Source organism: Thamnophis elegans, chromosome 14 (assembly GCF_009769535.1).
Source record: "Thamnophis elegans isolate rThaEle1 chromosome 14, rThaEle1.pri, whole genome shotgun sequence".
NCBI classification, from domain to species: Eukaryota; Metazoa; Chordata; class Lepidosauria; order Squamata; family Colubridae; genus Thamnophis; species Thamnophis elegans.
The window spans coordinates 8,649,275-8,676,313 of record NC_045554.1 but is presented as its reverse complement, the minus strand read 5'-3'; the positions used below and the strand labels follow the sequence as shown (position 1 = coordinate 8,676,313).

Genomic DNA, 27,039 nt, shown 5'->3' with positions numbered 1-27,039 from the left:
TCGGAGTATAAGATGCACCTTTCCCCTCCTAAAACAGGGTGAAAATTTGGGTGCGTCTTATACACTGACTGTAGTCCCATCCACCCACCGTCCGCCACCCTTTGTCCTCTACCTCCCAGCAATTTACCTCCTTGCAGCAAAGGGGGAAAATGGGGTTTGCGGAGGCTGCAATAAGCTATAGCAATCCCTGCAGCCTGAAACAGCTGATGATCGGGAGAAATTGAAAGTGACACTTGCTGTTTGCTCCACCAGGCAAATTGCTGGGAGGCAGATTTTCTTCTTCTTCTGCTAATCAGGCTGTTTGCTGCATGAAGGCAAGTCAATAACCACAAATGCCTATAGAATGTTCAAATTATTAGACTTATTTTTTGAAGACTGCTTTATTATTATTCTAGACAACTTAACAAAATGAAGAAGCTTTTTAAAAATAAACGCTTGATCTGAAGAGGCCCAGTGCTACTGTATTTTCTTTTAAATAACAGAGAATAACTATATTTCCAGAAAGCCACATTAATTTTAATCTGTACAAGTATAGTCTGAAAATGTAGCACCACAAACAGTGTATATCTTCTGTACTGTTTGCTGTTTGATGCAAGGAGGCAAATTGCTGGGAGGCAGAGGCAGATTTTTTTCCCCCTTGTTTTCCTCCCCAAAAGCTAGGTGCATCTTATATTTCGGCGCGTATTATACACCAAAAAATACGGTAATGGTCAGGATTTCTGCTACTATTGAGTGGAGCCAGATTTTCAAAGGCAACGTTAACCTTTACCGGAAGGGATCGGTGAATGCTCTTCGAAACGGATGAGATCTGTTGATTCAAGGACCACTGGATCTGGTCTCAGCTGCGGGGAAGGAAGGCAGGAAGGGACCGGTTCGCATAAAAGATCCACGGGTGATGCGTTGGTGAGGCACAGCAGCTCCTCCTCGGTTTGACTAGAGACTGCAGAGAGGGTAGAAAATGAAGGCAACTCCTTAGAAACTCACAGTGGCCTCAAGACTCAAAGACATTAAAGCAAGCTTGCAAATCCATGCTTATTCCTTGAGTAGGGTCTAGAGGTGAAGACATCCTGCTAGTAAGCGGGAGAACTGAGTTCAAGTTCTAGTCCCACCTTAGCCATGACAGCCAACTGGGTGACCTTAGGCCAGTCCATCCCCTCTCTCTCAGCCCAACCCACCTCACAGGGTTGTTGTTGTGGGAATAGGAGGAGGAAGACACATTGGATGTGTTTGCCACCTTGAGTTATTTGCAAAAAAAAAAAAAAAGGACGGGTCACAAATAAATAAAAAGAATGGGCTGGAAGATAGAGATGGAAAAGGACATGTGAAACAAGCCATCATTCTGTCCATGCTCCAGGGCTGATCTATTTTTTATTCTTAGACTAGCCGTTAACCCAGCATTGCCCGGGTATTTATTTATAGGGGGGTGGGGGGAATAACTGGACCAAACGTAATTTCTAATGTTGGATTTTCCCCCTTACCAGAGGGAGCCCCCTTGTGGAGGACTGTGAAGCTGTTACCATGGCCACTCCACTGCGCTATACAGTAGAAGCCATTTTACAGCAGTACGGTAGAAGCCATTTTAAGGCACAACAGGCTGTATCTTAACAGAACACACACCCCGAGGGGTTTTACGGGCGTCTTACCCCCAGAGTGTTTTTTTTCTAGAGGGTAACTCATCTGTGTACCAGAAATTGTTTGAGACGTTCCAGAGTTATGCTGGACCAAATGCACACAACACACACACACACACACCGATAGAGAGCTAATAAGTATTGCCTAATAATATTATATAATTTTATTATCTATTATCTTTTGGCTTACTTATTCAAGGCCACAAGTTTCAGCAATGCTAAGTAGAAAATAACAGCCAGTAAAATCAATCAATTACCAATGTTGGGTGCTTCCAGAATTAAATCTAAGGATTTGTCCATTCTTGCTGCCTTTGTGGATTGTCTGTCACCATCGGCAAGTTCATTTTCGTCATTTTCGTCAGCCAGGGGAAGACTGGGAGAGCTAAAACGAGCTAATAGAAAGGAGGAGATTAGCAAGGGTTCCCTTTGACAGATAATCATAGAGGGAAAGATATTTGGGCTATATTCCCTCCCCCCCTGCTCCAAAATGGAGAAAAGTTAACCCCCAAACGGGGATGACTTACTTTTCATGTCGTTCTTCAGAACCACAATCCTCTTATGGCCGTGGCCTTTTATCCATACTACCTAATCAAAGGCAAGAAAGACCACAGGTGAGATGGAAGTTAAGATGAACCCAGGTAGGTTTCTTGCTGCCTTGAAAGTCTCCTTATAGTCAGCATTCTTGCAATCTTCCCTCTTTCGTTAATTGCACTCAAACTTTTGACAGGACGAGTCCCATGAAAATGTTGGAAAATTTGGCCAAATCACGATTTCGTATCATTATAAAGTTAGACAGCAGTTGCTGCTATGCCCCATTTAATACAGGCAAGTCCTTGATAGCAACAAAAATTCTGGGCTCAATTGTGGTCGTAAGTGAAGGACTGCCTCTACAATGTCAATTTCAGGGGTTACAAATAGCATCCAAAATTAAATCAGAGTCCAAGGCAAAGTATTGCTTAAAGTTCCAATTTATTAAGAGAGCCATGTTGGCACATCTGGGAAAACCCGAATCTGACGGCTTCCTGGTTTTCCCCACCCAGTTGAAAGTCTTGCCCCCACACTCACATGGTCCAATCTCCCACTGCCATGCTGGCAGCTTCCAGCCATCCAGTTCCAGTGAGGTGTAGAGGTGCAAAGACAAAGGATGACTTTGGCTTTCTAGAAAGAATGTTGTTATGGCTACCTAGCATCTAACTCCATACAATCCCCGCTCCCATTTTCCCACAATAGAAAATGTGTAGTAGATAGAAGTGTGGCAGGCCAAAGATCTCAAAAGGAACCTGGCTGCAGGCCTGACAGTCAGGCCTTTTCCATTGGGCCTTCAGGCCTGCCACATTTGCTACTGGGGGGAAATGGGAGGGGGGAATTATATAGTGTGGGTGATATATAGTCTAAATAACGTTGCTTTCTCAGAGAGTCAAGGACATCTTGCCCTGCAGCTACGATGGGGTGACTGGAAGGCATCTCCAGTTTCGGATGGTTCCTGATTGGGCCATGGGATGCACATGTGGGTGCTGGGCAGAGAGTTGAACTTTCACTTGGGTGGGGAAAAGCTGGAAGCTTTCAGATTTGGGTTGTGTGTCAGATTTGTTCCAGATGTGCCAATAGGGACATCTCTAATAAAATGGAACTTTGAGAAACTTCAAGCATCAGAGGCTTCCCCCCCCCCTTGGGGATGTTACTTGAAACCCTGACATACAGATCTGCAAATACATGAATACATTATTCTTTTCAGGAAAAGACAGATTTGTCATTCCACAAAGGATTTTAAACAAAACGCCCTTGAAGCAATACAGCTGCCAAACCCCATGAGTTGCGTTACTGAGAGCTTTAATCACAGATTTCTGAAGGGCCAGCTGTCTTCACTTTATCTACACTGTTCCCCCCCAAATAAGACCGGGTCTTATATTAATTTTTGCTCCAAAAGATGCATTATGGCTTATTTTCCAGTTAGGTTAACTGGGGCTTATTTTGGGGGGAGGGGTAGGGCTTATATTACGATCATCCTGGAAAAAATAATCATGCTAGGACTTATTTTCCAGTTGGGTCTTATTTGGGGGGAAACAGGGTATGGATTTTATAAGTAAGCTAAAGATATAAAAGGAACATTTTCAGTGAGAATGTCAAGCTTTTGGTTAACAGCATGATGGGCCTGATTATGATATCGTAGGAAAGTAACTTCTTGTTTAACTTCTTACCATTTTGTGCTTAAGGGACAATAGGGCAGCCAGAGTGCATGAGTCCATCTGGTTAGGAGGACTACAGAAAACTACAATTTGATTGTCAGAATATTCATGAACTGGAATAGGACATAGCAACAGGTCAGCCATTGGGGACTCGCTGGAATAGGACATGGTAACAAGGTCAGCCAATGTATAGGCATGGCAACTGGGTCAGCCAATGGAAAGTATTTGGTGACTGAGAGCCATGGCAGGTGGCTTGGAGCCTGGACGTAGCTTACCTATGTAGCTCTGAGTCTGTGCAAGAATCTAGTCTGCTCTCTGAATTGGAACTGGAAATCTCAATCTCTCCTCTCTACCACATTGGAAGAATCTGCTGTTGATATTGTACATGTCAGGCCTTCAATTATATCCCTTTTAGGATCTTTGGCCTGCCACACTTTTTCTTATTTCATTATGCTGTTTCATTAGTGTAGTAGTTGGGAGGGGGGAATAGAAAGGAGTAGGATTGCGGAATGTATTGTTTTCATTCTTTTCTAGAAGACCACGGTCATCTTTTGTCTCCACACTTTTGCACCTAACCGGAAGCAGCTGGGTGGAGATGCCAGCGTGGAAGAAGACGATTGAACCATGTGATGGATTTGTGGATGTGGGGACAAGATCATGAACTTTTAACTGGGTGGAATCCCATGAAGTTCTTTAGAATTGGGATTCCACAGATGTGCTAAGATGTCTGATTTATTAAATTGGAACTTTAAGGATCAATTTGCCTTGGACTCTGATTTAATTCTACATGATACTTGGAACGCTGACAGTACATTTTATTCATGTGTTATTATGTATATAAAGAAGTTAATGAATCCTGCTGAATCAGTTATCTGTGTGTGCTTTCTGGATGTGATTTCTGAAACAAACGCTAACACTGGACTGTTAAGAATCCCGCATATTTTAAGAGAAGAGAGAAAAACCAGGAGCTACCAACCGATGGAATGGCGCCTAGAAGTTCCTCAAGGTTATTGTAGCCATAGGTATTGGGATGAAGGGCTTCCCCTGTGTATTTGCTGTAGGCTGTTGGGAACTCATGGAGGAAGATCTGTTGGTAGTGGTAGGTATGGAGCAAGAGTCTCACTTTCTTGGCAAAAATATACAAGTCTGTAAGCTTCACATATTCTGCACCACCATCAATAAAAACCTGGAGGGAAAAACAAACAAACAAAAAAGACTTCCATGTGACTAGTCCTCTTGCTTTCACAAAGGAAGAAATATTCTTGAGTATGAACTACAGATAGTCCCCGGCTTACGAAAGTTGATTTAGCAATTGTTTGGAGTTACAACGGCACTGGAAAAAGTCAAAGGGACCCTTCACTCTTCACGGCCTGTGTGTATTATAAAGAGCCCAGCCGTCTTACTCACCTCGATAAAATAAGGCACGCTCATCAGAAGCTCGATAAAGGTCATGAAGCCATATTCACATGGGTTAAGGACAGTCCCCTGGACAACCTCGTAACGCCTCTTCAACTCCTTAACGGAAACCATGGTGACTTCATCCAGGGTCATGAGAAGCACCAGAAGATGGGAAGTGAGAGTCCGGAGGGATTTTTTATTGATCAGCTGAAGCTGTTTCCCAGATTCTGTATCTGCCACCTGGAGGAGTTGAAAGAGGAGTCGCCAACATTCAGCCTTCCACCCTATTGACCCACCCAAGTCCCATAACTGCCGGAGCTACAGCAGGTAGGAATTCTGGGAGGAGGACCCAAGATCGGGGAAGAGAGCCGTCCCCATCGTTCAGAATTCTAGAAGGAAGACTTCATGAGGTAGTTTTGAGTTGCTCAGCTTGGCGTTTCTGTCACGAGAACCCGTGACTGGCAGAGACGTGGTAACAAGGTCAGCCAATGAATAGGCATAGCAACTAAGTAAACCAATGAGGGCTGTTTAGAAACTGAATTTGGAGACAACCAGGAGCCTGGGCGTGGCTTAGTCCAACTGTTCTGTACTAAAAGCTGCAAGTCTGTGCAGAGAAACGAAGCTAATCTAGTCTGCCTGCAACTCTGAACTGAAACAAAACTGTTCTCTATCTGTGAACCTTGTGCTGTTGGTATTGTATATTTACCTCATGTATTATATTATATACTAGCTGAATACCCATGCTTCGCCTACTATGTGATTGGGCTTGATAAATCAACACTTAACAGCTTGAAAATAAATATCATAGGCCTCTCCCTTCCCTTTTCTGTCAGGCTTGCCCCACTGATCCTCTCTTTTCCCCTTCTCTCCCTCAGGCCTGCCCCACAGAGGACTCTCCTATTTTATCCCCTTCTCTCACTCAGTCTAACTCCTTAGCATCAGAGTATTTTTCAGGTGGGGAGGGGGGAATAGAATGTCTAAACTCCTAGCCCGCAGGCCGGATGAGTAACGTGCTGGCCACGCCCACACGGCAGTTGGAACAGAGTTCTTTTCAGGTGGGGAGGGGGAGTAGAATGCCTAACTCCTTAGCATCAGAGCATGGTAATAATACTATAAGAAATAGTAATGATTTGATGGTCATTTCAAAACATCCTTTCTTAGCAAGCACCTAGAAGGCAAGAGGAACATACGTGCCAAATTTCAAGTTTGTAGGCTTTATAGTTCTGGAGATTTCGCGATGATGCATGAGTGATATTTTGCATTTATATATATAGATAAAGAGACATTAATGAATCCTGCTGAATCAAGTTACCCGTGTGTGCTTTCTGGTTTTGATTTCTGCAACAAACTCTTGACAGTTTCCATGTGGTTTGGATTGCTCAACCACCCCTCCACCCGAGACCCCTCCCCATGAGGCTGTTTTTCCTCACGTGGCACCTGAAAACCTACTTTGATGACGTGGCAAAGTTTCTGCATCAGAGCCGGAACGGAGCCAACATCGTAGTCCTGGAGACGCAATGGGTAGCCGAACGTTTTGGCGTATTCCGCCAGGACGTCTGCCATCAGGAGGCATTTCTCCTTCTGGGAACGGAGCAGCTTAACAAACTGGGCAGCTAAAGCTTTGACTTGTTCTGTCTCGGTTAGCGTCAGGATTTTCTCCTCACCGCATTCTAGGACCTGGAGACGAATGACGGCTTGGGTTAATTGGGAGAGGACTGGAGAAGGCAGTGATAGAATATTGAGAGCAACTGCAGGATCCAAAGCTCAATAGCTTTTTCTTTCAAAAGCCACGAAAGACAAAGATAGCAGGTAAACGTCTCTCTTGGGTTAAGCTGGATTTCCAGTGAGCTCAGGGTCATACAGATATCCATACAGAACAAGCAGATTATAAAGAGCAACCTAGAACATTATCGTTATGTATTGTTGTTTTGAACATGTTGACTACCCGTTGTTCTGACTATGGCTTCCCAAGAGCATGGAGCAAACTCTTTGTCCTGACAAAAACCCCTTTTATTAATTGACTGTGAATTCTGCTCATTCACATCCAGCAAAGTCTTTCAAGGGAGGATTTACAGTCACAGACCTTCTCTAGCTTGGAGAGCTGCCAGGCCGATCTCTGCAGAACTTGGCAAGGAGTCTCAGAGATCACAAACCAATTAAGCGAACTAATTGTCTCCTGCAAACTCCACTCCCCTTTCGCTCTTTTATTTCCTCTGGGAGGGGCCATTCATTGCCTACTTGTGGCCTTACTCCCAAGTCAACCCCTGTTCTTTAGCTGTTCCCTTCGTCTGGCAACTCTGCACATGTGCACACTGGGAACGGGCTCCAGCTGTTCTTCTGCCTCACTGATGTCTGACTCTGAAGGCAGCTGATAACTGTCAGACAGCTCTGGCCCCCTCTCTGCCTCCGACACAGAGCCCTCATCAGAGCCTTCCCCAGACTCCAGGACTGGCCCATCTTCCTCCCCAACCTCCACACTGTCCAAATGTGCTGCCAGGTCCTCTGGCCGCTGGTGGGCCACAACATCTCTGCATTAAATTATCTAAATACCTTATTATCAAATATTCCATGTGTATTTCAATAATGTGAAATGTAGTTCTTTTGTAACTATGTAAGGATTCTAGGCTGATTCCCCTTTTTCACCACCCCCACCCTCCCTGGGATTTGCCATCCCTTCCTCTTACAATTGCCTACCTGTAAGACATCAGGTATGGCTTCAAAAAGTTCAAGTAGTTTGGTAAATCCGTAATGTGCCAGTTTGCACTGGCGCCCAAAATGATGGTGGTAGGACGGGATGAATTTGTTGAAAGGCATACGGAAGTAGGGCTGGTGGCGTAGCAGATCGATCACTTCTTTGCAGAACTGCTTCGTCCGTTCAATCTCTTCCTTGGTACGTTCTGACAAGGGAAAAAGGAGCATGTTTAGTGGTCTAAGAACCCCTGTCCTTCCCCACCAGGCTGTGCTCGGGGCCAGTGTTAGGATTCAACATTTTTTTACTAACTGTTTGTTAGGCGTGGTTGGTGGGCGTGGTGTGGCTTGGTGGGCGTGGCAGGAGGAGGATACTGCAAAATCCCCATTCCCTCCCCACTCCAGGGGAAGGATACTGCAAAATCCCCATTCCCTCCCCACTCCAGGGGAAGGATACTGCAAAATCCCCATTCCCTCCCCACTCCAGGGGAAGGATACTGCAAAATCCCCATTCCCTCCCCACTCCAGGGGAAGGATACTGCAAAATCCCCATTTCCTCCTGATCAGCTGGGACTGAGAAGGCAGAGAATATATGGGGACGGGGCCAGTGAGAGGTCGTATTTACCAGTTCTCCGAACTACTTGAAATTTCCGCTACTGGTTCTCCAGAACTGGTCAGAACCTGCGGAATCCCACGTCTGCTCGGGGTCCCGCAAAAATCAAATTTATTTATTTGTATTCCACTTTTATTAAGTTTTATAAATAACTCAAGGTGGTGAACATATGGAATACTCCGTCCTCCCCCCCCAAACAACTATGAGGTGGGTTAGGGGGGAGAAAGTGACCCAGCTGGCTTTCATGGCTAAGGTGAAACTAGAACTCACAATCTCCTGCTGACTGGCCCAAGGTCACCCAGCTGGCTTTCATGATTAGAACTCACAATTTCCTAGTGATTGGCTCAAAGTTACCCAGCCTATGCTGGGACTAGAACTCACAATCCCCTGGTGATTGGCCGAAAGTCACCCAGATGGCTTTTTTTTCATGACTAAAGTGGGATTAAAACACACAATCTCCTAGTGATTGGCTCAGTCACCCAGCCTGCTTTCATGCTATGGCGGGACTAGAACTCACAATGTTTGGTAATTGTCCAAAGTCAACCAGCCAGCTTTCGTGCCTGAGACGGGACTAAAACCCACTGCTGTCTTCTTTCTAAGCCAACGCCTTAAACCGCTACAACCAACTGGCTCTCGCAATCAAAGTTATTTGCCAGATATTGAAGGTATTTTCAGAGATTTAAAGCGATGTCACTCTTCTCAGCGTTACCTTTAATTTGCTAAAATATATTTCCATGCAAAATATTGCATTTACATCCTCATCTAAGGGGTTTAATATTGCTATTTTTACACGACCCAATAAATAAATTATTCTGCAACGGCGAAATTTTTAATTTTTTTTAATACGACAAACGTCAATAAATATAACCCGTACAAACAAAATTTGCTCTTCTGGAGTCCTCCATAATTTTTAAAACTGGAAAGGGGATCCCGAAAAAAATAAGAATTAAGGAACACTGATATAGAGGGACTATTTGGGGAATGAAGTCAGGATAAAGCCAGCTGTTCGGTTCTCTATCACCAAGCCAATTGAAATCTGATCTATAAAAAGCTCTGACATCTACAGTGGTTTTCTGAATTTCCAGGATTATATTTCTTCCTTCTGCCTCTTTTGTTACATTTCAGGGGTTCATTCATTTCCCAGGCTTGGGATCCTGCCTTTCCTTTAGGAATTTAAAGAGAGAATCTTAACGCTGGCATCTGTCCAAATTCATTCTTCTGCAAGCATGATTTTCATTGACTCTCTTTGGAAAGATTTATGGAGCTAAAAAAAAATGGGTTGTAGGAGAGAATGTGGAGGTCACATGATTTCCCACAACTGAACTTATTCTCTCTAGTCTATTCCGAAGTCTATTAGGATGGAAATAGCTTCATCGTCTGACTAGCTACAGTCCTAGTCGATCGAGACAATAAATAAACTTCACCAATCAATAAAGTCTGCCTAGCAAAAGGAGCAATCTTTTTTCTCCTGGTAACTCGGCTGGGGATTTACACATTTGTCTCCTGGATCTTCAGCACTCTTGAGAAAATAGCCCCTTCTCTGACAATTCATCACAATACAGGCAAGCCCTCGATAATGGAGCCCCAAACTTTCTATGGCTATGAGGGACCGTTGTTAAGTGAGTTTTGCCCCACCGTATGACCTTTCTTGTCACGGTTGTTCAGTGAATCACTGCGGTTGTTAAATTAGTAACTGTTCTGACCAAGGCTTCCCAAGAGTGTGAAGCAAACTCAAAAATCCCTTTTATTAATTGGTTGTGAATTCTGCTCATTCACATCCTGCAAAGTCTTTCAAGGGAGGATTTATGGTCACAGACCTTCTCTGGCTTGGAGAGCTGCCAGGACGATCTCTGCAGATCTTGGCAAGGAGTCTTAGAGAATCACGAAACAATGAAGTGAACTAATTGTCTCCTGCAAACTCCACTCCCCTTTCGCTCCTCTTTTCTGTCCTCTGGGAGGGGCCATTCATCGTCCACCTGTGGCCTTGCTCCCAAGTCGACCCCTGTTCCTTAGATCTTCCGTTCGTCTGGCCACTCTGCGCATGTGCACACTGGGAACAGGCTCCAGCTGTTCGTCTGCCTACCTGATGTCTGACTCTGAAGGCAGCTAATAACTGTCAGATGGTCCTGGCCCCCTCTCTGCCTCCGACACAGAGCCCTCATCGGAGCCTTCCCCAGACTCCAGGACTGGCCCATCTTCCTCCCCAACCTCCTCACTGTCTGAATCTGTTGCCAGCTCTGCTGGCCGCTGGCGGGCCACAACAGTAACACAGCTGTGAACTGAAATCTGGCTTCCCCACTGACTTTGTCAGAAGGTCGCAAAACGGAATCCTATGACCCTGCGACTGTCATAAATATGGGTCTGGTGCCAAGTGGTTGAATTTTGATCACGTGGACCATGGGGATGCCGCAACCATCATAAGTGTGAAAAAAGGTTGTTAAGTCATTTTCTTCACTGCTGTTGTAACATTGAACAGTGACTAAACCCACTGTTGGGTTGAGAAGTGCCTGTACCCACCTTATTTGATAAGGTTGAGCGAGATAAGACACAAGGATTTTTACTGACGTTTTCAACCAATGGCAACGTACCTTTCTTGGGGATACAAATGACCATTTCATTATCTTGCTGAGACAAAGAAATCGTCGTGTCGGGAATTTCGGATATTAGATCCACCAATTCACACACTCCGTATTCTGTGACGTCCCAATCTTTCGAGAAACACCTACGAGATTAATAATTCAGAAAAAAAAAACACTTGGAAAATAATAATACTGCAATTAAGATCAGACTTGTGTAACAGGGATGTCCAAACTTGGGAACTTAAAAGCCTTGTGGACTTCAAACTCCCAGAATTCCCCACCCAGCATGGCTGGCTGTGGAATTCTGGGACTTGAAGCCCACAAGTCTTGTATTTCTCTTATTTTCTGTCTTGGCTTCTGTTTTCTAGCCCCTTGTACATTTTATTCCACGCTTTATAGAATACAAATATATGGAGATATAAATAATGAATACTATTATTGAGGTGGCAGGCTGAACCAAGGTAGGCCTCAAGCCTGAACCAAACTAGAGTTTTATGATATTAAGCTTTAACTGTTCATATATAGAAATTGCAAGAGAAACAATTTGTACAACAAATAGAAAAGGAACTGGGCTACTTCTTTAAAGAAAACGGTAAAGAGCAGACCTCAATACAAAATGTTTGGGACACGATGAAGGCAGTTGTGAGGGGAATTTCCATAGCCTATATAATAAGAAGAAACAAAATGCACAGGGAAAAACTTAATACACTGAACAAAGAACTAAGAGAGACGGAACTGCTGACCCAGAAAGAGCCAGAAAATAGTAGACACAGGGAAAAAGGAGAGTTAATTAAACACCAAATAAATTTGATCTCCCAAGAGGAAATAGCACAAAACATTAAGAAAATGAAGCAGAATTATTTTGGATATGTATATCTTTTATTTCATTTTCATTTTCATTTTATACAATCACTTATATACTGTGCATAAAAAAAAAAGAAAAAAGGAAAAAAAAAAACCCCACATAACACTTCATTCCCCCATACACCCTCTCTTCTCCCCCTCCAACTTTCCTTTCACCCCTCCAGCATTCCCCTCTTCTACTTCCCTACCCCCTCAGACATCTCCCCCTCCCTCCATTTCACCCTCCATACATTCCCTCTCACTCCCTCTTTACTTCTCCCTTCTCTTTCCCTCTTTTCCTCACTTTGGTGTATCCATACAATTCAATTTGTTTTTTACAATAAAAGTAGAAAAAGAAAAAAAGAAAAAAAAAGAAAAACGAGCCGCAGTACACAAGTGAATTCTTATTGTTCTAAGGATTGAAACTGTAATTCCACCCTCCCCCCTCCCCCCTATAATCCCCCCTCCCTAACCCCCTTACGGCTTCGCAGGTCCCATGCCCGGCATAATTCTTTAACAAGCATTTGAGTATAATAAGGCCAGCTAACTTTAAAATTAAAAAAATAAAATAAAAGTAAAGCCAAAAAGAAAAAGGAAAAATAGTAGAAAATAAGAAATAAACAACACCCACACTCACACACAAAAAGAAGAAAGAAACAAAAAGGGTCAATAAACCCACTACGTTAACACAGCTTCCCATTATCTGTAAATCTTAAACAATGTGACTCATTCCAAATTTCGATTATTTTGCTACTTGCAGGGTATCAAACTGTATTAGAGCCAGGTAAGTTGATCAATTAGAATTCCCCAACTAAAAGTCTCCTTGCTTTGTCTATCTATTCAGACCTTTAATTTATCTCTTTTTTATCCAAATATCCAAACCTTTCTATAACACCATTAAACTCAAATACTTCTTTCATTTTTCATTTCCAACACCTCCCTTTCTATCCTTACCCACCTCCACATATAAATTTTTTACCTTCCACCCTGCCTTTATCCATATCCACATACATATTTTATCCACATTCATTGCTCCTCCCATGTTTACTCCACTTTCCTGAAGATTCTCCGACCAGTCTTTCTTAACTTTATATTGATATAGCAACTCAAACAAACATCAGCTTGCGTTCTAGCCCCAGGTAATCTAATTAAACTTTCGCTGCCCTTCCCTCTCCCACGCACCTCCCAACTCCGTTCGTCCCAAACCGCAACTCAAAAAGATCACAATTTCCGCTCTCCTCGCCTAAGAAAATAGTTCATGCACAATTTGAGTTAGAGTTCAGACAAAACTTCTGTACAATATATGTCCACAATCAGCAACGCTTCTTTCAGTCTCCATGTCTCATCATCGATATGCCACTTTTCCATTTTATCCCAGACAGAAATCATAAAACTTTAAAAACATCGCTTAGTCTTTATTCTTTAGTCTTCTGCCCTTCCGGAAGAGAAAAACAACACCCTCCACCTTGTAGCCACGTGTCTCGCTGTTTGTCTTCTCCTTCTCCTTGCCTCTCCCCAGATCCGGATGAATCAGGAAGTCCCGCCTTCAGGGTCTCGTAGTAAAATTTTCGGGCTTCACAGACGGAGTTAATGCGGTGTTTTTGATTGCCAAATGTAACTGTAATACCAGCTGGGACTTCCCATTTGTATGGAATCTGAGAATTTCTGAGTTCTTCGGTTAAGAAAGCGTACTGTCTTCTTGTTCTTAATATTTGAAATGGTATCTCTTTAAAAACAATCAAGTCCTCCCCATCAATTATCAACCTCTTTCCGTAAAGCCTCTGTATTATCTCATTTCTAGATTCCCTTGTAGTAAAGTATATTATTATGTCCCTCGGAAGCTGTCGCTGTTTTGCTACCCAGGAATTCTGGCGGTAAATTCTTTGAATCTGCCAATCAAAGTTAAGTCCCGGACTTCCCACCAAGCGACTGAAAGCCTCAAAGAATGTCTGTTTCAAATTCTCCTGTTGGTTTTCACGCAGTCCTCTAACTCGTATGGCAAAGGCAGCCTTGTTATAATTTATCATGACAAGTTCTTTTTGGGCAGATTCAATTTCCTGTTCTAACGTTTGGATTTTTGATATCAGATTAAGGTTAGTTTCTTCCAAAAGTTCCAATTTGTCCTCTGTTTCAGCAATATAATCTGTCATGACTGTCATTACTCCGATCATATCCTGCTTTGCCTGAGCAATTTTAGCATCAAATTGATCACATAAATCCGATATCAGTTGATTAATCTCCTGTCTGAAATCATTAAGCGTTTTGAGGAGGAATTCTTGTGTTAGCAAATCTCCCGTGGAGGGTGTAGGAGACAAGGGTAGCGGCTTCATAGCAGTTTTTGGAGATATGTTATTAAGGAAGCGCTTCTGTTTAGGTTTGGGAGCCATTCCAGAATAAAAATAAAAGACAAGCAATCAAGCGAGCCAAAAATCAAAGTCTGTGCTCCCCTCAGTTAATCTTTTAGCAATTAGTACGGAGAAGCCTTCAGGAGGGTAGGGCTTACTAGGTACGTCACATCAAACACAAAAGCTACGAGATCGCCATCTTGTGACGCAGCTAAAAAAGAAAGGGAGCCTTTTGCGAAATTGAAGCTGGTATTTTAAATAGTAATAGAAGAAATTCCTCGGGAATGGTCCCTGCCCGGATTGGCTTTTAAATAGCTTAGCTTTGTCCTGGGGGGGGAGGCAATCTGCCTAGGCTGCAAAAAAGGCAGCGCGGAAAACTGGCCGGAGTAAAGGCTCAGCTAATGTTGAATCTCTTCTCCATTCACAGCAAAAAAAAAGCTATGAATTACAAAGAGATCCTAACGACTGACCCCCTCTCTGCCCCTTTCTGCCAGAAAGGGGAGATATCTATAGATCTTATAAGATATACGAACCAGAGTCCTGGCAGGAGCTTTTTTGAGCTCCCGACGGCGGCAGCTCCTCCCCTCGAAGCCCGAAGCAGAATTATTTTGAACATGCAAATAAAACTGGGAGATGGTTGGCCCACAAAATAAGAAAGGAGAAGGTCAAAAGAATTATTAAACAACTGTATGACGAGGAGGGGAATCTGAAACAAGAAATAGGAGAAAAGAAAAAGGTAGTACAGAACTATTATAGGAAACTATATAAACAAGACGAAATTAATGAACAGGACATTAGAAAATACCTTATAAAGCAGAAGCTTCCAGTCTTGTCGGAGGAGATGAGAGAGATGCTCGATAAAGAAATTACACAAGAAGAACTGAAAAAGGCCATTCAAAAACAAAAAAACAATAAAACACCTGGGCCGGATGGGCTCCCGTCGGAAATATATAAAAAACTTCAAAATACCATAGAAGACAAATTATTAGAACTATGTAATGATACATTGCAAAATGGTAGGGTCCCAAAATCATGGGGGGAAGCTTACATTACCCTAATACCAAAGGAAGAGGCGGACAGTAGCAAGGTCCAAAATTATAGACCCATATCCCTGTTAAATGCAGATTACAAAATCTTTGTATCAATATTGGCGGAAAGACTAAAAATAATATTAAATCAAAGTATCCATTCGGATCAAAACGGCTTTCTCCCAAAAAGACATATTAGAAACAATACAAGAATAATAATGGACACCCTGGAATTCTATCAAACAAGATCCGAGAAACAACTCGCATTAATCTTTGTCGACGCTCAGAAAGCCTTTGATAACCTAGATTGGAACTTTCTAATCACTCAACTAAAAATGATGAAATTTGGCGATAAATTTATTAAGATTATAGAATCTATATATTCACGGCAATCTGCAAATATTATAGTCAATGGGGAACTAACGGAGAGGATACAAATTGGAAAGGGTGTTAGACAAGGGTGCCCGCTCTCCCCACTACTATTTATTACGTCTCTAGAGGTCCTTTTAAATCGGATAAGATCAAATCAGGAAATTAGGGGCCTGACCATAAAAAAAGAACAATATAAAGTACAGGCCTTCGCGGATGACATGGTCTTTATCGTGGAAGACCCCTTACTTTCAGGACCGAATTTGATGAAGGACATTGAGAACTTTGGGTGTGTGGCCGGTTTAAAAATAAACAAGGAAAAAACAAAAATGATTATAAAAAATTTCCCCAAAAACCAGATTGGAGAACTAGAGGAAACAATGGAATTAAAGGTAACTAAAAAAATTAAGTATTTAGGGATCTGGCTGTCTGCGAAGTGCTCTTCCATAAAAGAAGACAACTATGATAAGTTGTTACAGAATACCCAAAAGGACTTAAAAACCTGGTCAAAACTACAACTATCACTGATGGGAAGAGTCGCAGTAATTAAAATGAATGTTCTCCCAAAAATCCTCTACCTATTTCAAACGGCACCGGTTAAGCTAGGGGAAAAATTTTATAATGATTTGGACAAAATGATTCGAAACTTTATATGGAATGGTAAAAAGCCCAGGATAAAATATATGCACCTGCAGGATAAAAGAACCCATGGGGGAATGGGATTACCGGAATGGAAAACATATCATCAAGCAGCAACAACTATGTGGATAAAAGAATGGGTAATGTTAGCTAATAAAAGAATCTTAACAATAGAGGGCCACGACCTGCAATACGGGTGGCACAACTACTTATGGTGCGAGGGAAATAAAATCCACAATTATTTTAGTAGTCACCATTTAAGGGGGGTATTGATTAAGGACTGGCTCGAAATTAGAAGGAGATACTATACGCAACTACCTAAATGGATATCTCCGACGGAAGCCCTGATATACCCGAATTTGATAAACTTGGATAAAATTGTTACCTACCAACAGTTGCTAGACGACCAAAACAAACTAAACCCCAGGGAAAATTTGGCTGATAAGGGAATAAACATCGATTGGTGGCCATATCTTCAAATTCAAAACAAACATAAATTCGATCTAGCACAACCTGGCTTCCAGAACAAGAACCAGGAATTAGATAAAATTTTAATTGGACCAGATGAGAAATTAATTTCAAAAATATACAATTGCTTACTGATTCGAAAAACGGAAGCAGAAAGAGTAAAAGAAGTCATGGTAACCTGGGCCCAAAACATCGGCCACTCAATAGATCTAGACGACTGGGAAAGAGTCTGGGAATGGAATCTAAAATTGACAAAGTCGACGGCCTATAAAGAAAATATATATAAAATGTTCTACCGCTGGCATCTTCCACCGACAAGACTGGCGAAAATGTCTTCAAAAGTTTCAGCCATATGCTGGAAATGTAAAACGGTGCTGGGCACGTACTACCATATGTGGTGGACGTGTCCGGTAGCCAAAGCATATTGGAAGCAAATACTAGGATGGCTGAATGGAATCCTGTCAATTAAACTATGCTTTAAGCCGGAAACTTTCTTATTAGGAATAATAGATCAAAAAATTTGCAAATCTGACCAATACCTCCTAGTCCATATTCTGACAGCGTCAAGGATTGTTTACGCACAATGCTGGAAGAGTGAAAATGCCCCCACCAACACTATGGTGATGAATAAAATTTTAGAACTAGCAGAAATGAACAGACTGACGATGCGAATTAATGACAAAGAAGATACAGACTTTTATACAGTCTGGGAGAAGCTATACAAATGGCTTGATGAGTCAGTGAAGACCTAGACATAAAAAGAGATAGCTAACTAACCTATCACGATTAAACCAATAACTCAAATGAACAATATACAACAACTGAGAGATAAACGAAAGGAGAAATGTATCAGGGGCGAGAACCCACCGTCGAGCAATTTTGTCACGCTACAATGCTGGGAAAACTTTAAAAAGCTGATAGGAAATTCGCTATAATTACCTGCATGAAATTAGTGATCAAACTTCATTTTAGATGAGACGAGAAGACGTATAATCCTTGCCTCTTCAAGCAAGGAAAGGGAAAGAGAACCAGATTGTCCTCAGCAGAGGAAAATATGCAAATGTAACAAAGGTTAGAAGGGAGGGAAGGAGGATAGTAGGGAAGTCAGGATGGAGAGGAGAAAGGGGAGGAATAGGAAAGGCAGAAGAAGGGGGGAAGAAAGAGGAGGAAGAGAAAGAAGAGAAGGGAAAGAAGGTGGGAAGAAAGAAGGAGAGAAGAAAGAGAAGAAACTGGGGGAGGAAGGAGGGAGGGAAGAAGAGAGGGTAGTAAAGAGGGAAAGAGGGAGGGAAAGAAAGAGAGAAGGAGAGTTGAAAGGAAGGAGGGAAGGAGGGAGGAAAGGAGGGAGATTAAGAGAAAAGGAAGGAGGAGGGAAAGAGGCAGGGAAGGAGGGAAGGTATGTGTGAAGGAGGGGGGGAGCGAGGGAGGGAAAGGAGGGGGAAGGAAAGGAGAAAAGGAGAAAAGAAAGGAGGGAAGGCAGGGGAGAAGGAAGTAAGGGGGGAGGGAAGAAAAGAGGGAGGGAAAGATACCTAACCTTTGATGTTTATAATGATTTGATAGTATGGGAATATCTCGAAATGTAGTTGTATTGTTTGTTACAAGTTATGGATGTTGTATTTTCTTTTTACCAATAAAATCTTAAATTAAAAAAAAAAAAAAAAGAAATTGCAAAGGTTTGCTTTTAGGACATGGTGCGGTTAGACACGGGTTAGACGCACATGAAATCTGCTGAAGCAAAGTATCTATTTTAATCTATCTGCTGGCTTGACTGTAAATCTGTTTGGTAGACATATATTGTCAGTTCCTCAAAATATGAGCTAGTTGACCCATGTATACTTCCTGTAACTTCCTGTAACTCAAGGGCAAATCTTGAGGGGTGTATCCGGAACTAGCAGATGGCTTTATCTGAAAGCGATAAACTATATAAGGGATTTCCTCCCTGTCACTCATTGTTCAGGCCATTTATTCTTTGCTATGAACCTGCGCAAATAAACTATTCCTTACCTGAAGAGCTGGCTTGCATGTCCTGTTTTTTCTACAACATTTTAAGTGTTAATATTATGTTTGTTATATTATAGGACAAGGTTATAGTGAGAGGAAGACAATGCAGAAGGGAGAATTGTAAAAGCTAAGAAGGAAAGCCGACAGAGAAAGCTGTAAAATTACTGTATATTGTTATGTATGTTCTGTGTTTTGTTATGTCTTATTGTGTTTTTTTTGTCTTTGCTGTGTCTTTCCTATTGTTTTTAAAGATCAAAACATTTAATAAAAATTATATATATAAAAAAAGAAGCCCACAGGTCTTAAAGTTGCCAAGTTTGGACATCCCTGCTGTAGAAAAAAAAAAAAAAAGCAAGCTCAAAACCGAAGCTTTCTATATGCCCACGGTAAGCCTCTGCTGGAAACAAACAAAAGAATAAAAGCAAAACATTTTTTGAGGTTTAATACCCAAGTACTGAGAAAAATATTTTTTGAACACTTAACGATCGCTTCTCAAGCTATGTATTTACTGGAGTGCTGTAAAGTATTTCTGTAAATCAGAGGTAGTCAACCTTTTTATACCTACCACCCACTTTTGTATCTTTGTTGGTAGTAAAATTTTCTAACCGCCCATCGGTTCCATAGTAATGGTGATTTATAAAGCAGGGAAGTAACTTTATTTTATAAAATTTATAAAGCAGAGTTACAGCAAACCCCTACCGCCCACCATGAAAGCTGGAATGCCCACTAGTGGGCGGTAGGGACCAGATTGACTACCACTGCTGTAAATCTTCACTTTAGGATACCTGCAGTTTAGTTTAGTGCCCACAGGTTAAAGCAGTGATGGCTAACCTTTTACGTAACCGCGTGCCGGAAACGGTAGGCAAAACCATCCTGCCTGGACCGCGCAGCCTTGCTGGTCTAGCCAGGAGCACCAAAACCGGGAAGAGCAGCGTTCCAGTGCGCGCACCCAAACTTTTAGTTTCCAGAACAGGTGGATCGCCTAACAAGAAGCTGGCCGTTGTAGATGTGTGCGATGGAAACCCAGAGGTTTGGGTGCCAGTATACACATGTGCACTGGAACACTGCTTTGTTGGGTTTTGGCACTCCGATGTGGAAGAGGAATCAGAGAAGCCGCAGGATGACTCCGCATGCCTCTTCCGGCACGTGTGCACCACCAGGGGGTTAAAGATTCCAGAATGACGGAGGTTTGATGGAAATAATAATTAAAAAAAACTCGAGATATATTTAGGAAGAGACCCTTAGTCCCCACCCCACTCCCCCAAAATTAGCCTGTTTCAGGTCTTCCATCTTTAACAGCGGCCAAATTTTAAAAACCGTCTCATTTCAAGTCCTTCTATTCTGCAAAGGATTTTACTGCTGAATTTTTAGATGATTTTAATTCAGAGAGAAGTCGGGAATCTCTCTTTCCATGAAAAAAAAATATATGGCTCGCTTTAAACCCCAAGCTGCTCAATTAAAAATAACAACAACAAAGAAGATATTTTTACATTTGCAGTTGGAAATGCAAAAAAGATACTCGCCACAGCCACGCACACTTACCAGTGATAAGCATGTAAGAATTCTTTGACCACAACTCGCTTACTGGCCTGGGACTTCAGAAGCTTTAGCAAGTCTTGAGTGAATCGCTTCACTTGAGCCCTGTGTGTTAAGGTCAACAAACGCTTGGTTCCTATCCCGAGAATCTGAGAAGGGAAAAAAAAAGGTTGTAGGGAGATCTACAATGAAACTGAGCACTCATAAATCAAGTAATATTATTGTGGCCGGCAGAGCTGCCGGCAGATTCGGACAGTGAGGAAGTTGTGGAGGAACATGGGCCAGTCCTGGAGTCTGGGGAAGGCTCTGATGAGGGCTCTGTATAGGCAGAGAGGGGGCCAGGGCCATCCGATAGTTATCAGCTGCCTTAGGAGTCGGAGATCAGTGGGGCAGAAGAACAGCTGGAACCTGTTCCTCGTGTGCGCATGCGCAGAGTTGCCAGGAGAAGGGAACAGCTAAGGAACAAGGGCTGACCCGTAAGGCACACGTGGTCGGTGAATGGCCTCTCCCATAGGATTAAAGAGGAGTGAAAGGGGGGGGAGGAGTTTGCAGGAGATAATTAGCTCAATTCATTAGGATGAAGATCTCTTCCTGACTTCTTGCCAAGTATTGTCTGCTACAGAGTGGTGTTTGGAAGATATCGGCCTGGCAGCTCTCCAAGCCTGATAAGGTCTGTGGCTGTAAATTCACCCTTGAAAGACTGTTTGCCCGGACTTTGCTGGATGTGAATGAGAGGAATTCATATTAGCTTAATAAAAAGGGGTTTTGTCGGGACCAGGAGTCTGCTTCGTGATTTGGTGAAGCCTAGGTCAGAACAGATGTCTCTCTTTATTAGCGCGAAGATTGGGACCAAAATCTGATTTCAAACTCCACAGATCTGGACAAGATGAAGTCAATAGGATGTCAACCCTGAAGTGAGCCCGGCCGAAGCCATCTTGGGAGGTTTCAGGGTTGCCACACAGCAGTGGGGGGGGGGGGGGAGGGAATAGTTAGATGGGGTTTTGTAGCCAAAACAATAAAGCTTTCCTGTGGGAACCAAGGTCACTCTCACAGGTGGCTGACCAGAGGAGGAGCCGGTAACTTAGCAACCAGCCAGCATCTGGATTGGACAGCGTGACCAGTGACTTGAGGGGAAGGGCAAAACTTTTACTTTGAATTACGTGAAAGCTATGGGAAACCTCAGAGTTAGCTTTCACCAGTCTGTGCCAAAATAATGTATCCAATAAACTGTTCTTTGAGGAACTCGAGGCCTCTGAGTTTGTTTTCTATGGGAGCATTGCTTGGAACGCTGACAATAGAAATGATAAAAAAGGTAAAGGTTCCCCAGCTCATGCGCGCTAGTCGTTCCCGACTCTAGGGTGCAGTGCTCATTTCCATTTCAAAGCCGAAGAGCCAGCACTGTCCGAAGACGTCTCCGTGGTCATGTGGCCGGCATGACTCAACGCCGAAGGCGCACAGAATGCTGTTATAGGTGGTTCCTATTTTTCTACTTGCATTTTTTACCTGCTTTCGAACTGCTAGGTTGGCAGAAGCTGGGACAAGTCATGGGAGCTCACCCCGTTACGCGGCGCTAGGGATTCGAACCGCTGAACTGCCGACCTTTCTCGTCGACAAGCTCAGCATCTTAGCCCCTGAGTCACTGCATCCCATAGGATCTATACAGACTCCCCAATTTATGACAACCTGGAGCAGGATTTCTGATGCAAACCGAGACGGTAAGTGAATTGTAAGCCACCTAGAGTCACTTTTTCATCTTCACATGATATCAGGTCTTGTGGAGGTCAACATCTTTGGCAGGGAGCAGAACATCTGAACTCACCTGCAGGACGTGAGGCACCGATTCCAGCAGCTCTATTAACTTGGAATACCCATAATCGGACACGCGGCATTGCTTGGCAAAATGGTGGTGGTACATCGGGATGAACTTGCTGACGGATACAATACAGGAGGGCTGGTTTTTAAGGAGGTCAATCACTTCTCTACTGAACTGGATGAGTTGTGGGTTGCCCACGGGACTCTTTGAACGCAACAGCCAAGGCTCTAGAAGAGAGGAAAAAATACCATGAGCGCATGAGAAGGAAGCAAACATATTGTCAGGCCTGCAATTATATTCCTTTTAGAATTTTGCCCTGCCACACTTTCTCTTATTTCAATATGCTGTTTCATTAGTATAGTTAATGGGAGGGGGGGAATAGACAGGAGTAGGATTGTGGAATGTATTGTTGTCACTCTTTACTAGAAGACCAAGGTCATCTTTTGTCTCCGCACTTTTACACCTGACCAGAAGCAGCTGGGTGTGGATGCCAGTGTGGAAGAAGAAGATTGGACCATGTGATGGATTGTGGGTGTGGGGACAAGATCATGAACTTTAACTGGGTGGGATTCTGATGTAATTTCCAGAATTGGGATTCCACAGCAATGTGCTGTCTGACTTATTAAATTGGAACTTTAAGGATCGTTTTGCCTTGGACTCTGATTTAATTCTACATGATACTTGGAACGCTGACACACATAACGAATGGTTACTGGAACTGGGTATGTCTAGTTTAATAAAAAGAAGGACTAGGGGAGATATGATAGCAACCTTCCAATATTTGAGGGGCTGCCACAAAGAAGAGGGAGTCAAATTATTCTCCAAAGCACCTGAGGGCAGGACACGAAGCAATGGGTGGAAACTAATCAAGGAGAAAAGAAACCTAGAACTAAGAAGGAATTTCCTGACAGTGAGAACAATTAATCAGTGGAACAGAAGTTGCCTCCAGAAGTTGTGAATGCCCCAACACTAGAAGTCTTTAAGAAGATGTTGGATAGCCATTTGTCTGAAACGGTATAGGGTTTCCTGCCTAGGAAGGGGGTTGGACTAGAAGACCTCCAAGGACCCTTCCAACTCTGTTATTCTATTTAATCATAGTCAAGGAGCAGACATTGGAGGAAGTACCCCCTTTGTAAGACTAACTGTAGCAGGAGAGGCAGGGCCTGTGGGAGGCATCAAGAGAGGAATCAGCCTGGAGTCCTTATGTTTCCATAAGTGGTGAAATCCAGCCCCTTTTGAATTGTGCTAACTTTTATCTAGTGCCAGTTTACTGATGACCATTAGTTATGACTAGATTGTTGAGTGTGGCCATGAACAACAAATCATCTTCATTGAAACTTCAGATGTGGTCCTGATTTTTCGTGCCATTTAAGACACTAATTCTGTTTACTGGAAATGAGAAAAGGAAAAAGAATCATGGGAGGGGCCATTAACCGTCTACCTGGGCCTTTACTCCCAAGTCGGCCCTTGTTCCTTAGCTCCTGGTAGCTCTGTGCATGCGCACATCGGGATCAGCCCTACTGACCTCCCACTCCAAAGGCAGCTGATAACTGTCGGGCGGCTCTGACCCCCCCTCTGCCTCCGACACAGAGCCCTCCTCAGAGCCTTCCCCAGACTCCAGGACTGGCCCAGGTTCCTCCCCAACCTCCTCACTGTCTGACTCTGCCGCCACAACAGGTGGGTTGTCTCCCGCTTCACAGGTTGTCTTTGGAAATTCAGACCATGGGGAGCAACGTGATGGTCAAGTTTTAGGCAGTGACCAAGGAGTAAAATAAAATACCTGTGGTAGGAGGTGGCGGCTTATTGTGTATCCATTTTACAACTTTGATGCCATTTTGTGCCGTAGCAATATTAATGCCGGGAACGCAGGAGATAAGGTGCTCCAGAGGGACGCCTCCATGGCCTTCCTCAACCATTTCTAGACTGTTAAATTCCGAAGCATAACAGTCTTGGAAGCTATAAAAAGAGAGAGAAAAAAAAGTGAACCTTAAGAAAATTAGCTCAGAATGGAGAACTGAAATATTTGATTGTAAATGTGCTAATTGGCAGCTAGAATTGTATTTGCTAAACATTGGAGAAACGAGAAAATACCAATACAGGAGGTTAGCCATAAAATAATGGAAGGTGCTGAAATGAGTAAATTGACATTTGAAATTACGAGAACAAGAAGAGAAACCATTTTATAGGATATGGGATTTATTTTATTCGTGGTTAGATAAAAAAAATACGGGAATGAAAGCTACTAGAGAATGTGGCAAATATAAGAATAATTGAATGATACAGAATATAACATAAAAATATTTTACTACTGGAATTATCTGAGATGATATACTGAATTGCTATGGTGTAAATGATCCCAATACTTAATATATCTTGTGGGAAATGAAAAATAATGGTGGTAGTCAAATAAACGAGGTATAATAATAATGTATATAAATATTTTTGATTTGATAATATGTGATTATATATGAAATGTAAGTGATGACAATGGAAGGGATGCACAGAAATCTTGTAACCAAGCGACATATTGTTTGTAATTGAAGATGGCTTTATATTTTTTGTTTGGTTTGTCCGTCTAAAAATAAAAACTTTTTTAAAAAAAAAAGAAAATTAGCCCAATAAGGTAAAGGTTATAAGGTAAAGGCTCCCCTCGTACATATGTGCTAGTCGTTCCTGACTCTAGGGGGCGGTGCTCATCTCCGTTTCAAAGCCGAAGAGCCAGCGCTGTCCGAAGACGCCTCCGTGGTAATGTGGCCGGCATGACTCAACACCGAAGGGGCACGGAACGCTGTTATCTTCCCACCAAAGGTGGTTCCTATTTTTTCTACTTGCATTTTTTACGTGCTTTCGAACTGCTAGGTTGGCAGAAGCTGGGACAAGTAACGGGAGCTCACTCCGTTACGCGACGCTGGGGATTCAATGTTTCTGAATATTAATTTGAAGAGCTGGATGCATCTCCACCCTTTCTTTAAGGAGCATAAGATATAACCCATAATGCTCCGTTGCCAGGTTTACCTATCTGTTCTGACCCCCCTCCTCCATCCAGTAACAAATGCCGAGACAAGCTTAACTGGACTGTACTTTAATTAGCAAGACACCAAAACCTCGGTGGCTGAAAGCCAAGCAGAACAAACAGATAAGGACAACTCAGGCAGCAATAAACACAGATAAGGCTTGGCAGCAATCCAGCTTGCCAAGCTCCCAGTACTGTCCTCCGACATTCAATCCTGCGTTGACTTCTGCAAAGAGGGCCGTGTGCACAAGTAGCTTTTTATAGTCTGGAGGAGCCTAATGACCACCAGCTGAGTACAATCACCTCCTGTAATTGCGTAATTATTCCTTGATGCCTAGTAGCTCTTCGATGGCGTGCATCCAGGAACAACTCACTACTGGCCTCCGGCTCACTCTCCCTTGTCTCCTCCCCACTGGTTCAAGGCTCAGGTGCCTCCTGGTGGCCAACCAGCCTCTCTGTGCCCTGCTCGGAGTGGGAACCCTGTCCAGGGTCCTCCACATCCTCCAGAGCCGACTCAGAGGGCCTCTCGCTGTCGGAGTCTGGTGGCAGCTCCAACGGCACCTGCTGGGCCACAACACCTATCTAAAATGGGTTCGGGTGAAAGTGAGCCAGGAATGTTCCAGGATAAGAATGAACTGAAAACAGCGCTCAGACCTTCCACCTACACTACACTACCTTTTGATATGTTGGTCATTTTATAACCAATGGCTCAGGATGGTTTTATTCTATTTGTAATCCACAATTAATAATTTGAGAAGTAGCAATAAAGGAGAATATTTGGAGCTCAGGGTTAAAATGAGGGGTCCTTGGTGGTTCTTACAGACATTACATTACCCAACTGGGTAACATCATCAGTGCTAGAGGAGAGTGTTCAACGAACCAAGAGCAATCCTCACTCCTTCTAACACTGAGGATGTTACCTAGTTTGGGTCATGAGACGTCTGCAAGAAAACACCCAAGCTCAGAGAGCACCAAGGACCCCATAGTTGTTCCTCCTCCTCTTCTTTTTCCTCCTCACTCCTTCTAGCCCTGATGACGTTACCTAGTTGGGTAATGAAACATCTGCAAGAAAGCAACCAAGCTCAGAGAGCATCAAGGACCCCACAGTTCCCCCTGTCCTCCTCCTCCTCTCCCTTCTAGTCCTGGTGATGTTATCTAGTTGGGTAATGAAACATCTTCAAAAAAACAAGCAATCTCAGAGAGCACCAAGGACTGCTCAATTTGAAAAGCTTATGTGGTTTCATAGCTTTCTGATGTTTATTGGCAAGGAAGGGGCAGCCATTTCTCTTCTATTCATCAAATCAGACTGTCAGGCCCGCAATTATATTCCTTTTAGAATTTTGGCCTGCCATACTTTCTCTTATTTCATTATGCTGTTTCATTAGTATAGTTGATGGGAGGGGGGAATAGACAGGAGTAGGATTGTGGAGTGTGGGGACAAGGTCATGAACTTTTAACTGGATGGAATTCTGATGTCATTCCCAGTATTGGGATTTCATAGCACAATGCCAAGATGTCTGATTTATTAAATTGGAACTTTAAGGATCGTTTTGCCTTGGACTCTGATTTAATTCTACATGATACTTGGAACGCTGACACAGACTTCCAGATTAAAGCCACGCATGGCTGAGGTTGTGTGGTCGGGTTTGATGTCACAAAAAAATTGCACTACGTCAAGTGACTTTTGGCGAGAGATACAAGATTGTTGTCAGGCCTGCAGCGGTTCCTTTAAGAATCTTTGGCCTGCCACACTCTCATTAAAGGGGGGGGGGAGATAGCAAGGGGTAGAATGTGTTGTTTTCAAAATAAAAAATTCCTTTCTAGAAGCTCAAGGTCATCTTTTGTCTCCGCACCTTTGCACCTGACCGGAAGCAGCTGGGCGTAGGTGCCAG

The 27,039-nt window shown here is 43.0% G+C and overlaps 1 protein-coding gene across 2 annotated transcripts in view; it reads right to left on the bottom strand.

Annotated features, from left to right (window-relative positions):
* MARF1 (meiosis regulator and mRNA stability factor 1) overlaps positions 1-27,039 on the bottom strand; it is a 54,761-nt gene that overhangs the window by 2,811 nt on the left and 24,911 nt on the right. For both annotated transcript variants that reach the window (XM_032230425.1, XM_032230426.1), the window contains exons 16-26: positions 23,915-24,090; positions 22,141-22,361; positions 20,328-20,470; positions 11,105-11,238; positions 7,910-8,112; positions 6,665-6,892; positions 5,225-5,455; positions 4,794-5,003; positions 2,156-2,216; positions 1,889-2,023; positions 770-940 (exon numbers count right to left, since the gene is read on the bottom strand). In XM_032230425.1, coding sequence (XP_032086316.1) covers positions 770-940; positions 1,889-2,023; positions 2,156-2,216; positions 4,794-5,003; positions 5,225-5,455; positions 6,665-6,892; positions 7,910-8,112; positions 11,105-11,238; positions 20,328-20,470; positions 22,141-22,361; positions 23,915-24,090 — 1,913 coding nt within the window. The remainder of the gene's footprint in view (positions 1-769; positions 941-1,888; positions 2,024-2,155; positions 2,217-4,793; positions 5,004-5,224; positions 5,456-6,664; positions 6,893-7,909; positions 8,113-11,104; positions 11,239-20,327; positions 20,471-22,140; positions 22,362-23,914; positions 24,091-27,039) is intronic.